The 17,421-nt window shown below is 33.7% G+C and overlaps 1 protein-coding gene across 16 annotated transcripts in view; it reads right to left on the reverse strand.

Annotated features, from left to right (window-relative positions):
• Positions 1 to 3,511: 3,511 nt before the first annotated feature.
• The window catches only part of PICALM (phosphatidylinositol binding clathrin assembly protein), a 120,839-nt gene continuing 106,929 nt past the window's right edge, over positions 3,512 to 17,421 (reverse strand). For 15 of the 16 annotated variants that reach the window (XM_074217044.1, XM_074217048.1, XM_074217043.1 and 12 more), the window contains 2 exons: positions 6,119 to 6,221; positions 3,512 to 4,874 (listed from right to left, as the gene is read on the reverse strand). In XM_074217044.1, coding sequence (XP_074073145.1) covers positions 6,129 to 6,221 — 93 coding nt within the window. In that variant the 3' untranslated portion in view covers positions 3,512 to 4,874; positions 6,119 to 6,128. The remainder of the gene's footprint in view (positions 4,875 to 6,118; positions 6,222 to 17,421) is intronic. The other variant, XM_074217046.1, reaches the window with a different exon arrangement.

The following is a 17,421-nucleotide window of genomic DNA, read 5'->3' on the forward strand; positions in this document are numbered from 1 at the left end:
AATAGCTTTAAAATATGTAAATCCTTAATGATTAAATAAATATGCATATATTTTTAGAATGAGGTGGTTTAAAAAAAAAGACCAAGTTTCTTCAGTCTTTTACCCTCCTACTTCAACAGTCCATTCAAGTGCAACCAACTGACTTAAGAAAACTTCTCCCTAAAGACCAAGTTATATCTTATCAAAAGCAAATAAATAAGAAAGACCTACATACAAACTCCACAATAAATACATTATTGCTGTAACAATCACTGACTACTGGATATCATAACTAAGAGTTTTTATTTCATTACTTTTAGGGCTGTATCAAAATCCCTAGACTACAAACATATCCAAGCTAAGAAGATCTCTGATTGGCAACATGTCAAATAGAATTTATAATTTATAATAGGATAGCAGTCAGCTTTGGATAAAACCAGGCAGACAATAAGAAATATTTTCCTTTCAGAAACTTTTAAAACTATATTACAAATATGTTCTTGATAGCAGAATCCTACAGTAGTGACTTTGGGTGCCCCAAAGAACATGGGGGCCTAAACTTTTAGCATCGGCAACCTACGGAGAACAATTTTACAAAAAAGTTCAAAGTAATATATTTAGGCCAGAAATATTTAAACATAGTTGATATTGACGGTGCTCATCAGTAATAATATAATGGTATGTTTCCATGACATGAAGTCAAGAAAAAAAAATTCAAATTCCACTCTATAATTTATTTGTGACCATAAGTACAACATGTAAACAATTGAAGACTCAAGTTTCCACATCAGTAAAATGAGGATAATACCTGTGGTAGCCAACTATAGGTGCTGGGAAACTCAAAAGATAATATAAGTCACTTGGCAAATCTTAATGTTTAGTACTGTTATGGATATGTGACTTCTCAAAGTCTCTTAAATAAGATCCCAGATAATATGATCAAGTAAAATGCCAGGCACAGGTCATTTTCTCTCCTTTGTCAAGAAGTTCAGTACTTGACTTACATTGTTCTTTTTCCCAATTTCTATCATCAAACTACAATGAAAATGATACTAAATAAAACATATCGATTTTGTCACCATACTCTTAAGAATTATATCAGTCATTTGTCGTGTCCAACCCCTTCATCACCCTCTGTGGGGTTTTCTTAACAAAGGTACTGCAGTGGTTTGTTATTTCCTTCTCCAGCTAATTTTATAGCTAAGGAAACTGAGGCCAGCAGGGTTAAGTGACATGCTAATAAGTAACTGAAGTCAAATTTGAATTCAGGAAGAGGAGTCTTCTTGACTTCAAGCCTGGAGCCACTGTGGACCATTTTTTATATATAGTTTCCCTCTATTAAAATGTAAGCTCTTTGAAGGCATAGATATTTTGGTTCTCAATTTGAAATCTAACCATTTTGCTTAGTGTTTTTCATTCATTCCTTCATTCAATCTAGGAGATTTCAATATTAATGTTCCCCCCAACACACTAACCTCTCAGGTCTTCAATCTCAATCCTCATGACTTCCGCCTTTACTGTACCATATCCACCCATATGACTTCCTCCTTTACTGCACCATATCCACCCATAAGGACCTTTGAATTTATCATCATCATTATATTCCACTTCTGTGACAAAGAATTATGAAATTCCTTTATCCAATATTCTATCGTTAGTTTTCTGCCTATGTTTCACTCTACTTAAACCTAAGCAAATTATAAACCTAGCTTTCTCATTGCAAATTCTAGCATCTTCCTAATTCAATCCTCTCCCAAGTTATGAGTCCCATTTTGGTTTCACTTTTCTCCTTCCTAATCTAAGGCAATACTACAGTCATTCAGTTGGTTACTCTCACTGACTCCTTTTTCTCTCCTCTCATTCACTTCTCAACCCTTTACTCTGACTTCTGGCTTCACCCAACTGTAGCTGCCCTTTCCTAAGTTAGCAGTGATCTCAATGACTAGTTCAGGCCCCGTATCACTTCTCACCTCCACTACCGGCAAAAGCCTCCTACTTGGGTCTCCCTGTTTCAAGTTTCCCTGCTCTCTATATAGCTGTCCAAGTGTTCTTCCAAAAACAGAGGATTAAATAAGCCATTATCTTGTTCAATAAACTCCAGTAGTTTCCTATTATATCTGGGTTCAAATATAACTTCTTGTTTGGCAATTAAATCTTTTTGCTACCTTGTTTAAACTTATCTGTCCAAGTTTATTATACATTATTCTCCTTCATGCAATGCATGGTATAGTCAAACTGGACTTCTTGCTATTCCTTTTACATGACAGTCAAGCTTTTAATCTTTGTGCAATCTTTCCCCCATATCTGGAATCCACTTCCTCCTCACCTTCAACTCTTAGAATCCTAAGTATCCTCCCAAAGCCCAATCACAACTTCTTAACAGAGGAGTTCTTAACCTGGGAACTATAAACTTGTTCTTATAACATCCTGATAATTATATTTCAATATAGTTGGTCTACTTTTGATTCTGAGAGGGGTGCAAACACACCAGACTGCTAAGGGGGTGCATGACACACAAAAAAAGGTAAGAACTCTGTCTCCAAGAAACCTTTCCTAATATACCTGAATTATCTTGTATTTATTTTGTACACAATTATGTATGTATGTCTCCCTCAATAAAGTTTAAACTCTTTAAGGGAAAGGACTTTTTTCATCTTGTCTGTATCCCAGAACCTAGCATTATAAGATAAAGACAAGGACTAACTCTGCGATCTCATCGGTATAGGAAATTCTCAAATGAGGAAATGGCCCCTATCGATACAAGTCTTAGGGAGTTGCCAAGAGCACTGAGAAATTGTGTGACTTGTCTAAGATCACTTCACTGGTATGACAGATAGAATTTGAACCTAGATATATATTCCTTGTTCCAAAGCCTACTCTAACCACTACAGAAAACTAATTCATCTAGAACACAGTAGGTTCTTAATAAATGCTTCATTATTATACTTTACAAAGATTTTTTAATACTTCTTACCATGACAATTGAAAAGAATCATTACACCTGTGTTTGCAAAGGCTTTCAAGTAGTTCATGCAACCTGAATTAATTTTTCTAAGTATCTTTTCAACTGTAGCAAAAAAAAAGTACATTATCCTAACTAGATTCTTGAGAGCATCAGTGAAACTCTAAGAACATTTTACTTTTTCTTATCATGTATCTCAGATTCTGTTCACATAATACATGACTTGGAATCCCAATTCAACACTGCTAGTTACATAGTTCTGAAGGCACCTTTGTTACATTCAATCATAAAATAGCCAAATCTCAAAAGACTATTTCCTCTTGAACTTTACCTTCTTTGGATAAAATGAAATACAAAGTTAGGCACATAAACTACTAATTTCAATTAATTCAATGGGTTATTTGACTTATAAAAGTTCAGAATGCAGCCACAAATGCAGAAATATACTATATTCCTGGGTATTTAAAATTTGAGTAGTTGACATTTTATTATATGAGCAAAACAATCAACTGTTCACGTTTTAAAAAGCTAAATGAAAAACAAAAATAAAAAACACCTCAGACCAAAATACTGTAACAAAAGTTTTGTGGAAGCTGCATTTTATTTGAAAATCCACCCATTTTTGCTAACATACATTTTAATATTGTAAACAAAAATAGAATCTGCAGAGACAATGCAACAAGTATGCTTAACTCATGTATAGAATTGCTTTCCTACTACTGACTGTCCTTCTTAAGGCCCCTCTCAACCCAAATGTTAAGATGTATTTACACAAAGCACCGATCAACAGTGCAGCTTAATTCTCCATTAACTAAATTCTTGCTAGACATCTGTAAAGACACTATTTTCCCTTATTTAAAAGGTACATGATCATAAACCTGGCACAAGCCAAATGAAAGGTTCCAGGATTTTGCCCTCCCCCCACATAATACCTCCTAGAGTTTTACTGAAAAGAAGGAAAGTCTTTAAAGTGAAAGCAATTTCTCACATTCATTTTGGAGAGGCCCTAATGTCAAATGTAGAATAATGACATGCCAAGCACAAAGCAAAAAAGTTCCTTCCAGATGCACTAATGTGGAATTAAAAATGTAGTGCTTTTCCTAGTCAGTGAACTGTTCCCTTGCAAAATCTAGGCACAGAATTGACTATATGGATTAATGCATTCGTAACTTTTCCCTAATTCCCATTCAGACTGAGAATTTCTAAGAGATTCATTATCTATGGACTTGCTGTAAAATATTTAGTGCTCTGTCAGCTGAAAAGCATTCTGAATCAGAATCATTCTTGTGGATAAAAATCAAACATACTGTATACATCCATACTCATTTTCATAAGGTGGTTTGATACCATATTAATGTTACTTAAATTGATAATCATAAATAAATACAAATACATAAGGAATGTCTACTGCAAACTGAATATATAATTTTTTAAAAGAAAGTTAATTTTAGTTACTGTTTCTACATTTGAAGATTGAAAAAGAAAGGTACTGCATAAGAGTTATGATTTTGATCCCCGAAAAGAGTCCTGTTAAATTACAGTCAAGGACACACACAGCTCTTCATTCCATACAGTTTTTCCAAATACAAATTTCACACTTTCCGAATAAGGGCTTCTCTTGGTAGGTTACTGATTATGGGTATTAATAAGGAGTTGAAAGAACTGAAAGGTTAGTCACCAAAAAAGACAGATCTTAGTCTTAAATCATGGCAATTCTTGGCTTTATACTGTACTGATGCTTTCTCCTACAGACTAGTCCCAATTGCTGTCATGGGCCCCTCATTGAGTTCCTGCAGCATTCTAATGGAAGAGAGGACAGTTTATGAGACAGCAATTTGGATTTTGCTGGAAGTAGGGGTTTGCTGCTTGAGCACTTGTCTTTTTGGAACAAATGATTCCATTCTCTTCCATTGGATTATTACATAAACTGTATCTAGAAAAAAAAAGAGAAAAAATCTAAAATTAATTCATGGCATTACAAAAACCTTTCTTCAGAAATAAAAATATTTCATGACCTTTGGTATTCAACTGTCACAGAAGTGCTCAAAGTATGCTTATCACAAGTCCAGGCTGTAAAGTAAAGTAATCAGAGCAAGAATTCACCATGTTGACATGTAGGGGAAACAAATTTCAAGTAGTACAACTTTATTACAAATTCAGAAAATTTTTCAATTAAAACAAAAATTCCATTGTTTCAGTTCTATAAAAACAAAATTTGGGGAAAAACAGTTTATTAACAGTGTTTCTAATAAATCAAATAATAAAATGATAAATTCAGATACAGATACAGACACACACACACACACACACCCACCCAAAAAAACACCCTAAATCTAACTTAAATCTCTTAATTTCTCTCTCTCTCAAGCATAAGCAAGAAAACCAGAATGCAATATTCACTAAATCAATACTTTTACAGTTAAGGAAAATAAAGAAATTGGGAAAGAATAAAAGTATTTTTCAATAGGTTTACTCTAAACAAAATAAAAAACCACCTAGCATTGTCTTTAAAACTGTTACCGAAAGAAGAAACTAGCAAAATGTTGCAAAATCTACCAGGTACAAAGTCCCCAACATTTAGCAGTTCTATCCAACTTAGAGATGATAATCTTCCAGGAAACAAAAAATATCAGGCTAAGTATAGAATGCTCTTATTTATGGATTTCAATTACCCACCTGTTTTTTATACTGGGAGAAAAATGAAGCTGACAAGTGTAGAAAGCACACTGAAAACAGTGATCTTTCAGAGATTCTTGTAATGAATTCTTTAATTAACCAAGTTCATATAAATACCAAAATTAAAAATTTATTCCTAACCAAGACCTAATACGATCTGCCCAAACTGCATTGCTCTCTTTATTTCTTTCAAGACATTAGTCTAAACCACCCATTTTTATGGGATGTTTTATGAACCCAAACATCCACTGTCGGTGATGAATGAGTGTTATTTGAACATGAAGATGCCTCAAATTTCACACTTTTCATTTACTATAAAGGACTTTTCCCAAATGTTTCTCTACTTTGGGAAATGAAATTTAAATTCCCTTAAAGAAACAAACAAATGGAGAAGGGGAGAATTGTGCTTAATGGAAATTTAAATATATATATATTTATATATATGTAGATGTATATGTATATTTCTTAAGAGTCCCCATCTCCCCCAACAATAAGCAATACCTAAAGTGTTTTATAAGAAATCCTCCAAAGAGAGCTCTGCAAAAGGGTCCTTTCCTGAAGCTCTGTGAGGACTGTGACTGGAGGGACTGGATGCTGCAGACAGCTGGGGGAAAGAAGACAGAGAAAGGGAAAGAAAAAAGGTCTCAGAATGACAGAACATGAAAGTAAAAAATGTAATGAAAGAAGAAGTGTTTTGGTTTGTTGATTTTGATAAATATAAAGGTAGTCTTTGGAAATGGGAGTAAAACAAAGTTTGGTGATATGTGAAATGAAAGGAGATTATCCAATGGCACGTTTCTTCAAGAAACATTTCTTGTTACAGAAAGTGTCTTACTACAGAAGGTAAAAAGTAAAATCAGTTTTTGTCAAAAGGGGTGAACTGACCCCTTGTTAAGATAAAGGTTATTCTCTCATTCCTTTCCTCCTCCCTGCCTCCCCTCCAAAATGAAAGAAGATGGAGCCAATTTCTCTTTAAAAGTACATCAGAGTCATCTCCTGATACATTATAAACTCTTTCAAAATTCTATATGGTTTCAGGATATGGAAAAATGTCATCTCTCTCCCTCCTTTCACAAAAAAAGTGAAAACATTGTCCCTTAAAGCACAATTACACTATGTTAAAATATGACCTTCTTCCTTTCTCTTGGTCTGAATGTTGTTCAACTGCAGTACAGTTGAAAGAAGTTGGAAATGTCCATGGGGAGGGTTTTTTTAATCTAGCTTCCTAAGTACTTAACTAAAAATGAAAAGTTAAGGATCAATTATTTTGTTTCTTGTAATGAAGCAAAAAATTCTCTTGTAAATCTTTGCTATTGCTTAGCTGAATTGTATGCAAAGTGAAAAGATTAAATGAACATGGAAACATTACTAAGAATTTGTCTACTCTGTAGATCTAGGTATTCCAACTTTCTATTCTCATATGCCATAAAACATAGGGTGTTCAACAGTTTTTCTTCAAACTTCACCCTAGATTTTAGCTTCAATAACAACAAACATCTGAGAAAGGCAAATATCTTCCTCCACCCCACTTCTAATGACCTTCTATAATCTAGCAAGCAAATTACAAGCAGCAAATATGTAACCAACTTTAAGTCATCTTGCTCAGTCTTTCTTGTTCTTTCCTAAACAATGTCTATTACATTAATCTTCTATCATTCAAGCATTTAATCAATTGATTAATGAAGATGTTAGTTATACCTCAGTATTCAAAACCTATATGGATGATAAATCTCAAAGGCTTGCCTTGTCAACAAAACCGCAAGGCAGGATAAAAAGTCACTGGCAATTTTGAGTAAATCTATGGAGCCACCTGAAAACTTCCAGAATTTTGGAGAGAGTTCAATTTATAGGCTTAGAAATTCTTATGTTGTCACATTCATTGTACATGTTCCTAATCTACATATTGGTGTCATGGTAGGATCTCGATGATATTTTCCTATCAGAACTGGTTTTTAAGCAATATCATTTTTTAAAATATGTCTGAATTTGGCCTGAATTTGTCTTCATAATGTTCATTTTACCATCTTGTATTTAAAAGTTAAGGAATTTACAACTGATGCATTCATGTTGAAGGTCAAGTTACCTTTTGATAAAACGCTTCAAATGAAAAAAGAGAATCTGACAAAAAAAACAGCTGATAGGAAAAAAGAATACTCAGGAGATTATGGGCTTACCATAATCATATACTAAAGATAATTCCAGACTAAGGCTAGGTAAAAGAGCAGGCAGTAGGAGCTCTGACTCTAAGGCTCTCTCTGACTTTCCTGACTACCTGATATATTAAACCATCAGCATAACAACTACCACTCCTAACTCTATAATTCAAAAGGGAACAGAGAAGTTGGCAGCTCAGAGAATCAAGAAAAGGGAGAAAACAGCATAACTACTGCCAAAGTCAGGCAGAGCTAATAGGATCAGGTCAAGTAGAAGTCAAAGTTGGTCTCCACGTGAAAATGAACAATTAAAAGTTGGTAGGTCTGTAAAATTTTATGTGAAGGTTTAACTGAAAAAATAAAGATTAACAGTCTAACTGAGCATTTTAAATGAATCTAAAAGAAGGGAAGGCCTGTAAGGAAACAAAGCAAGGCCAAGGAATTATAGTAAAATAAAAGGCTTTTAAAGAAAAAATACCTTTTATAATCCATAAATTATCAATCAACATCTAAGATTCCACTGAGATAAAATATTACATATACTAATATAAGAATCTCCATAAACAAAAATTCAAACCTCAAGACTATTCAAGTAATTCTGCTACACCAAAACAAATATTCAGTTACTTTGCTGCAGTAGATCTGATGTGCATAATATTTGATTTGCAAGTAAAGTTTAACATGAATCAAATTATCAGATTCAGAAACAAATGATCATAGAATGCTCTTGTACAGGTCTTAAAAGCAAGGATTATTTTCTTCTAAGTGAAATCCTATTTGATCCTTGAAAACAAACTGATCTTTAAATAGAAAATGTTAAATTTCAAAGAGAAATTATTGTATGTAAGGTCTCTTTGTTGATGTTTTTTTTTCCAGGAAAGGGATTTTTCATACAATTACAATTAAGTGAAGAATCTCAAAATATTTCAACTTTAGAAAAAGGAGAGGTAATAACCTCCATTGTTGATATACTATATGTCTCAAAAACAAAAATGGATATGACATCAGTTTCATAATAGTGAATTTTTGAGGATAGAATAAATCTGAGAAAATGACAAAATTAAAACTTATTTTTAATAATTTTCCCCACATATTATGGGATCAATAAGGAATCAAAACTTTAAATCAAACTATGCTTTAGTAGAAAATTCTAAAATTCCTTTTTAGCATCTACCTTGCTAGGCTGCCTGCAGAGTCAAGATGGATGGACCAAATTGCCAAATATTAACAGTTAAAAATGAAAACAGTCTGCCATTTTGAAACACTGAAAACTCAGTCTCTTAAAATGTTTAATTCACAACTGTGCCATTTTGAAAGAATATATATATATATATATATTCATTCAAGTGAATTTGGATTATAAATATATATGAAATATTATGTATCAGTCTTCAATATCTAAATATCTAAAGATGATGCTATTACTTAATTGTTCCTGTGTGTGAGGAAAGAAAAAGACAGATGTGTGATTGCTATATGGTTTGATACAATTAATATTTATTAGTTGGCAACACCCTACCTCTTAGAATCACATCCTGATGCTTTCAAGTTGCAATTCCACCTTAGATTATGATTATTACACATGAAGTGTATTATGTAATGTAACTATACTAATGTTTTTGAAGCTATCATCCAACCTATTCCAAATGCCCCAATGGCTCACCATACAATTTCCTGTTCAGTCATTCTCCTGATACATTAATCCCTATGATACTGTGCTAAAGCAAATGAAATATTGGTGGTAGAAAAGGTCAATGTTTATACCTTACTTATACCTTACTATCTTCAGAGCCTACCCTATCATTTAATGTTCAGCACAGTTCATTGAGTGCAACCAACTGTTTCTCCATGAAACTAGACATGATATACAAAATGTTGACTACATGAAAATTTAGTCCTTGACAATGATGATAAAAAAAGCATTGGTCTTCTAAGTCAGATCTAGTTTTGAGTCTGAGCTCTTCTAAGTAATTACCTTTATGATCCTGTGCAAGTCATAGTCTTTGTGAGGCTTAAAGTTTCATTATCTATAAAATGGGAGTAATACTTAAAGTATCTACTTTCCAGGAGTGTTATTAAATTATTTGTAAACAAAATGCTATACAAATATGGCATAGAGATTAACCCTGAGTTCTTAACCTTTCAGTTAAACTGGCAAGGCTTAGAGCATGGGTTCTAGAAAAAGACTGTCATTTAAGGACCAACCTACCATAAGTTCAAAGATGTTCATCACCAAAAGGTTGGTAATGAAGGTGATTAATTTGGGAGAAGAAGTGGAGGGGGGAGGAGCAAAAATAGGATGGCAATGAGAGTTGCAGTGGACACAGAAACCAAAGGATGGCAATTGATTAACTATATGAGATGAAGGAAAGTAAAGAGTTAAGGATGATGTTAATATTGTAAACTAAGGGGATGAAGAACAATGAAAGTTCCTTTAGGGTTAAAGAATTTCAGGAAAAAAATTGGACTTGTGGGGGAGAAAGATACTGACTTCTAATTTGGACAAGTTAATCTTAAAATACCTATTGCATAGAGCCAATCAGAAGTCAAACTGTGGAATTTCTACCTTTATATTTCTTACATATATCTTCTTCTCTTGATTTACTTATCCCAACCTAGTTTAGGCCTAATAATCATATCTCACTTTGGTTATTGGAAGTTTCCTAATTGTTCAGCTTAATTCACTTTTTTTAGGTTTGTTTTTTTTTGCAAGGCAAATGGGGTTAAGTGGCTTGCCCAAGGCCACGCAGCTAGGTAATTATTAAGTGTCTGAGACCAGATTTGAACCTAGGTACTCCTGACTACAAAGGCGGTGCTTTATCCACTGCACCACCTAGCCAACTCCTTAATTCACTCTTAATCCACCTTCTGCAAACTTGTTAAAATTATTTTCTTAAAATGCAAGTCTGACCACATGGCTCTTCTATTCAAAATCCAATGACTCCCTATTGCTACAAGCTGCTCCTCTGTTTGGCATGTAAAAGGTTTCCAATTTACCCTGATCAACTTTCCCAGTCTTATTACAGCTAAATTGGCCTTCTTGCTTTCTGTCATATATGACCCTATCAGCCACCTCCAGTGTTATGATGGTTGATTGACCCCATGCTTGGAATAAACTCCCACCACGATTATGTCTATTAGAATTCCTAATCCCTTCAAAACTCTATTCAAGTCACATACTAAAAGAACTTTTCCTGATCACTTGCTACTATAATGCTATTCCCCTACTCAAAAATCTACCTTACATTTCAAAATACACACACACACACACACACACACACACAAACACTCATATATATATTGGGTCCCTGAGGGCAGGGACTACTGTGTTTTTTAAAAATCTCCAGTGCCTTGAAAATTGCACAGCACATAGTTGCTGACTAATAAATGTTAATTGATGGAAACTGTTAGTTTGATCTAATAGGCAGTTGGTGAAAAAGGACTAGAGCTCAGAAAATAGATTAGGACTTGAATATAAATATATGTAAATTATATATATATATATATACACACACACACACACACACATATATATATATATATATATATAAAATGAGAGAGAGAGAGAGAGAGAGGAATCAATCATCTTTATGGAGAAAACTTAACCCATCATAACTAATGAGGTCATCAGTAAGACAAAAGAGAAAGAAAAAGACTCAGGGCAGAAGTTGGCTTTCTAAAGATAACTCAGCAAAGGAGACAGGAGGAAAACCAGGAGAGAAAAATGTTACAAAAAAAAGAGGAGAAAGCACCTGGGAAGGTAGTCAACAAATGTTGCTAAGAAAAACTAAGAAAAGGTCATCGATTTGTCAATTAGGAGAGTGCTGCTAACTATCAGTTGAGTGCTAAGGTAAGGAGGCAAACTACAGAGGGTCTAGCAGAGTGAAAAGGCAATAAGTATAAGACAACTTTTATCAACAAGTTTGGCTGAGAAAGGGTAAAGTCAAACTCAGGAGAAATTTGTAAAGCAATTTCTTTTTTCTTGAAGAAGTTCAAGGACTACCAAATAATTTGAATGGTCAAGACACTGAGAAACTAAATACAACTTTCAACAAGACAGTAATTATATGACCAAGAGCAAGAACTTAAAATAATCTAACTCAGGAAAATTAGAGAAAAAGAGATTTTTCATCACTGACCTCAGAGCCCTGTTGCAGACCAAGGGAACAATATTAAGCTCAAAATTATACAGAGAATCAAGTAATCTTACAGATATTATCTGGAAAGAAAAGGCAAACCAAACTTTGAATAACAGGGAAATTGACACTATCCTTGAAAGTGTCCTACATAATTTACAAAGGTTATGGTAAAATATACTTGACAAACCCAGAATGTCCATTATATTGTCATGAAAACATGAGATAATTCAAAACACCGTATCTGGTTGTAGATTTCAATGCATAATTCAAAGATTTTATTTAAACAGTCACGAGCTATTTATTTTTTAAAATAACAAAGTTCTAAAGGACTAAAAGTAGAAATTCAGGATTCCAAAAACAGGCTAGTTGAAGCATTCTACTCCAAATATGAGCAGAAAGAACAATGAATTTGTAGTTAGAAGACTGACTGAAATCTGGCTCTGACCTTGGGCAAGTAAACTTAACTCTTCATTTATAAAATGAGGATATATGTACTACCTATTTTACACAAGCTGATAACAAAGAAAATGTTTTTCAAAAAAGGGATGTGAGTTACTAGTAATAGTATCATTTGAAATAACTAAGAAATCAGAAAAAATAGAACTTATGAGGTAGAAATAAGATCTGAGGGGGCAGCTGGGTGGTGCAGTAGATAAAGCATCGGCCTTGGAGTCAGGAGTACCTGGGTTCAAATCCGGTCTCAGACACTTAATAATTACCTAGCCATGTGGCCTTGGGCAAGCCACTTAACCCCATTGCCTGCAAAAAAAACTAAAAAAAAAAAAAAAATAAAAAATAAAAGATCTGAAATCTGAATGGATCTGGGTATAGTGTCAAGTGAGAAATCCAGGATGACTCCCAGGATGTGAATCTGGGTGAACGGAATGATGACAATGTATTTGATAGAAACAGGGATGTTGAAAAGAGGGGGTGAGTGGAAGATAATGAATTCTTTTTCGGACATGTGAAATTTGATGTACCAATAGAACACTCATTGGGAAATGGCTAATAAGCAGTTGGAAATGCTATTCTAGAGCTCATAAAACAAACTAAAGCTGGATATAAGAATCTAGGAGCCATCTTGCAATAAATAGTTATGGTTTCATTTCTACATGGGTATTTGGAAAATAGATTGAGAGCATAAGGTTATAGGATTAATAAAAGATAGGATAAGATAAAGAGAGATGTGGGTTAGGTTATGAGAAAGGAAGTCAATAATCTACAGTAGACTGGAAGGAATTTGGTCTTACATGAAGGGAAGGTAACAATTTACATTTAACTGGGAGAAATCTGTACTGACAGATGCAGGATACCTGGATTCATACAGGGATATGAAAAGGAAACCTATCCTCATAGACAAAACGCTATGTAAGTCAACAAGTAAAAAGGAATCCACATTGTTTAATAAAGCTAGTAAGTCAAAAAAGGTGTTATTATTTTGGAGAAATGAAGTTAATTTGTTAAAGAATAAGATTGTGAAGGACTAATGGGGGAAAAATACTAGGCAGAACAGATAGAGTTGTAACCTATGGATTACCCAGTCAATGAAGAAACAAGGGGAGGGGCACATGGTTAGGAATGGATAAAAGACAGAAGCCAACAGGCTTCAAATGGTTATCTATCCAAAGATAGATACCCCTTCTTACATGACTTTATCGATAAAATCTTCCTGATTTCACTGGTGAGCATGTGGTCATTTTGGTAAGAAATAACTTCTGTCTTGATCATTTCTAACAATCTGCACAGACATGATAAATCACAGGAATTTGTGAGGTTACCAATAGAGAAGGTAGATAGAAGAGTCTGGGGTCCAAACCAAAGCCTTGCGGTAGACCCAATCAAGTGAGTGTGACAAGGATGATAATGCTTAAAAGGAGACACAAAAAACAGCAGAGAATGTCAAAAGCTACAAAGATGTCATGGTGCTGGAAAACAAGGTACCATTTGTTACACCAACTCAAATAACACAAATTAAACTCTTTCATCTTATCCATCTGAAGACTTGAAAGAATGAGCTATACTGCAAAAGGCCTTTGTAAAAGATATTTCAGGGGGAGGAGAAGAAATTCATTTCTATAGAACAGATGACAAAAGCCAAGTGACTATTCATATGCAAGTAAAAACAAAACCTAAATATCAAATAAAGATATTAACACTTACATATTCAAGAAATTCAGTAAAAGAGATCATTTTTGTAGGACAAATTATTTCCAAATCAAGAACCCACATTGCCTCTCCCATTGACAATGGTTAACCATTCTCACAAAAAGTCTTTGTTTTCATTCAGATACTTTACTGATGTCAGACTTACTTTAAAATCAGCCATCACAAACCAAATAAAACAGCTGAGCCATTCTGAATTTCTCTGGGCGGAGTCCCTGTAAATGTCTGACAAAGGATCAGTTATCACCAGTACAATCAGAAAACCTAAAAGAACCTACCTATTTCTGATCAAAGAAAAGGTTCACCTCTTCCTTACTGCTAAATACACCAATTTCTCCCACTGTACTCATTCTTTAAGTGGCCCAAGTATTTATCATATTCAATTCAAATAAGCATTGAGGAACCACTGAGGGAATGGCTACATTTCTTCATAAAACACAAAATAAATATTTTTTAAAAGCAACTATTTAAAAAAATAAATAGAAAAGATCTATTCTCACTTAGGCTTAAAATAGGGGTTGATATTCTCTACAAGTCACATATATTTTCCCAGAAATTAAAAATTAGCAAGACTGCTTAACAAAAGTACCGTATTGACTGTAAACCAGAAAAGGCTCAATAACCATACTAATCAATGATGAACCTAATATAGCTTAATTAGTATCACAACTAAGAGGAAGAAGAAAATAACTATACAACAAAAAATATCTTTCAAGTCAACTTCAATTTTTCATATAGTGTTCATATAGTGTTAATGAGACTGCCATCAGATGAAATACACACACAAAAGAATTAGAGAATAGTTACATTTTAGACCAGTAAAATGGAATTAAGTACAGGTATCTCAGACACAAAAATAATAAGACTAAACAATGGAAACAGAGAAGCTGAGACAGGATCAGACAAGAAATTTTCTCAGGCTTTTTTTTTTTGTGGGGAAAAAATGAAAAGACATGAACAGTAACACAGTTAGGTGAGTTCAAAGCCAGCCTCAAATATGAATGGTCTGAAATAAATTTGAAAGGAAGTCTGTAATGGGGTGCCTTTAGGGACTGGTACTTGGTTCTGTATCCATGACTTGGGAATGTACAGTTCATTAAATTTACAGTAGAGATAAATAATATATTGACTGACAAAGTAAAGATTTTAAAAGACTCTTACGTGCTAAAAGATTGGACAAAATCTTTAAGATAAATGTAATTTTATTCTTCAGTTCAAAATATCAACCTCTCAATTATAAGATAGAGAAGCTAAAGGATTTCTGGTTCAGTGCAATGCATAATAGAGATGTGCCAGTCAAGAAAGATAACATGATGTAAGACTTTATATTAAGAAAGAAAAAACTTCTAAGGAACATAGGTAAGATAGTTCTTTTGAATTTTACCTTAATCAGATCACATTTGATTACTGTCTTGAGTATTAGACACCATTATTTTAGGGAGGATATTGATAAACTAGAAAGTATCTAGAGGAAGAGAAGAAGGTTGTATAAGACCCTTAAGTTTACTTTGAATGGTTATCAGTTGAAGGAACTAAGAATTGTTTAGCTTAGAAAAGAATGCTCAAGGAGAAACAACAATCTTCAAGTATCTGAAGTGCTGTCATATACCAAAAGAGTTTAATTAAAAAAAAAATCACTTCAACTGTGAAAGGTTTATAGCTTTCTTGCTTCACTTAAAAGTTTTATCAAGATATATTTGAGTTCTGACTCTTCCACTGAAAACTCTGTTGTATTTTTTGTTCTGTTTTCAGTGAGCACAGGTCAGTCCATCATTCACCATTAGACAACTACTAAACATTAGCAATCCATTTGAAATGATTTGCTTGAGTAGATGTGGGAGAAAAGGAAAGATGAGAAAGAAATAAATTAATTAGGAAAGGTTTCTTGGAGAAGGTAAGTTATCTAAACCAAGTTTTGAGGAAATGGACAGACTACTGTCCCTTAAATTGGGAAGAAAAAAGCAAACAAAAAAGAGTAGAGACTTCTACACAGAAGTGAATGAGAAAACTGATAGTTTTACTAATTAATGAAATTATTAGTACTAATGGATCACATTTATGCAGTCCTTTGCTACTTAAAAAGAGCCTGCTATAAAGCAACTTGAAAATAGTGATAAACAATAAAGATTGGTTGGATGGAATAAGAGAGGAAAGAGAGTAAGAAGTAAATATATGAAATTCACATAATTATGGAAAACAACTACAATACTATTTTCCATTTGCTTGCTTGTTACTATTAGATAAAATTTTGTAAAAAAAATAGGAACACAAGGGGTGGCTAGGCGGCATAGTGGATAAAGCACTGGCCCTGGAGTCAGGAGTACCTGGGTTCAAATCCGGTCTCAGACACTTAATAATTACCTAGCTGTGTGGCCTTGGGCAAGTCACTTAACCCCATTTGCCTTACAAAAAAAAAACAGGAAGACAAAAAGAAAAGTTGGTTGAAAGCCTGGAATATAATACACACACACACACACACACACACACACACACACACACACACACAAACTTTGAATACAATAAGGAGACACAGTAAACTTAATTAGGGAAAGGGGAGAGTAATGAAAATACTGTTTAACAGAACATTATTCCAGCAGTTATGTGCAAAGTAAGTTAAATGGGAGGTACAAAATGCTGGGAAAATCTAAAATAGTTAAGACATCTTGGGAAAGAACAAAAATAGATTACATTATGGTAATACCATCCTTACAACAATCTTATGAAAGAAAAGGCAAGTATTTCCATTTTTATAAGAAACTGAGGCTCAGAAAGATCAACTGACTTTGTCAGGGTCATAGAGCAATTAAAAGACAGAGCACCAAGATATAATAGGTTCATAAGAGACCCTGTGGATCAAAAGTACTGTATGTGTCCATGTTGCCTTAACACATTTAATGAGTTCTGAAGAAAAAGGTTTAGTAGGAGGGAAGAGGAAGGAGAAACACCGATAGTACCAACAAAGCCTTATTCATTCATAATACCAACACTATAATGGAATTTTCATACTCTTCTTTTGCCTTCCCTTAAGAGGGTTCTCTTTCAAATCAATGTTTTAGGGAAATTAGTATTCTCTTATTATCCTAATTTCCTAGGTGACAATGTAATCTTTCCTTTCTTAGAATAAGCCACAAAAATGTGTTCCTATTATTCTCCCCAATCCCAGCTTACCCTTTTAAGAACACTGAAAACCTGGAACGTTTTTTGACTTTATAAGATGAATAGTACCTTAGAAGGCAAAAGGTTTAAGAAATACTAACGTAGATAAAGGAAGCTTTAGTATAAAAGCAGATAAAGAAGGAAACTAAGACTCTAAGATAGAACAGATTTTAAAATGCCAAGAAAATTCTTG

This window comes from Macrotis lagotis, chromosome 1, assembly GCF_037893015.1.
Source record: "Macrotis lagotis isolate mMagLag1 chromosome 1, bilby.v1.9.chrom.fasta, whole genome shotgun sequence".
In the NCBI taxonomy this organism is placed as follows: Eukaryota; Metazoa; Chordata; class Mammalia; order Peramelemorphia; family Peramelidae; genus Macrotis; species Macrotis lagotis.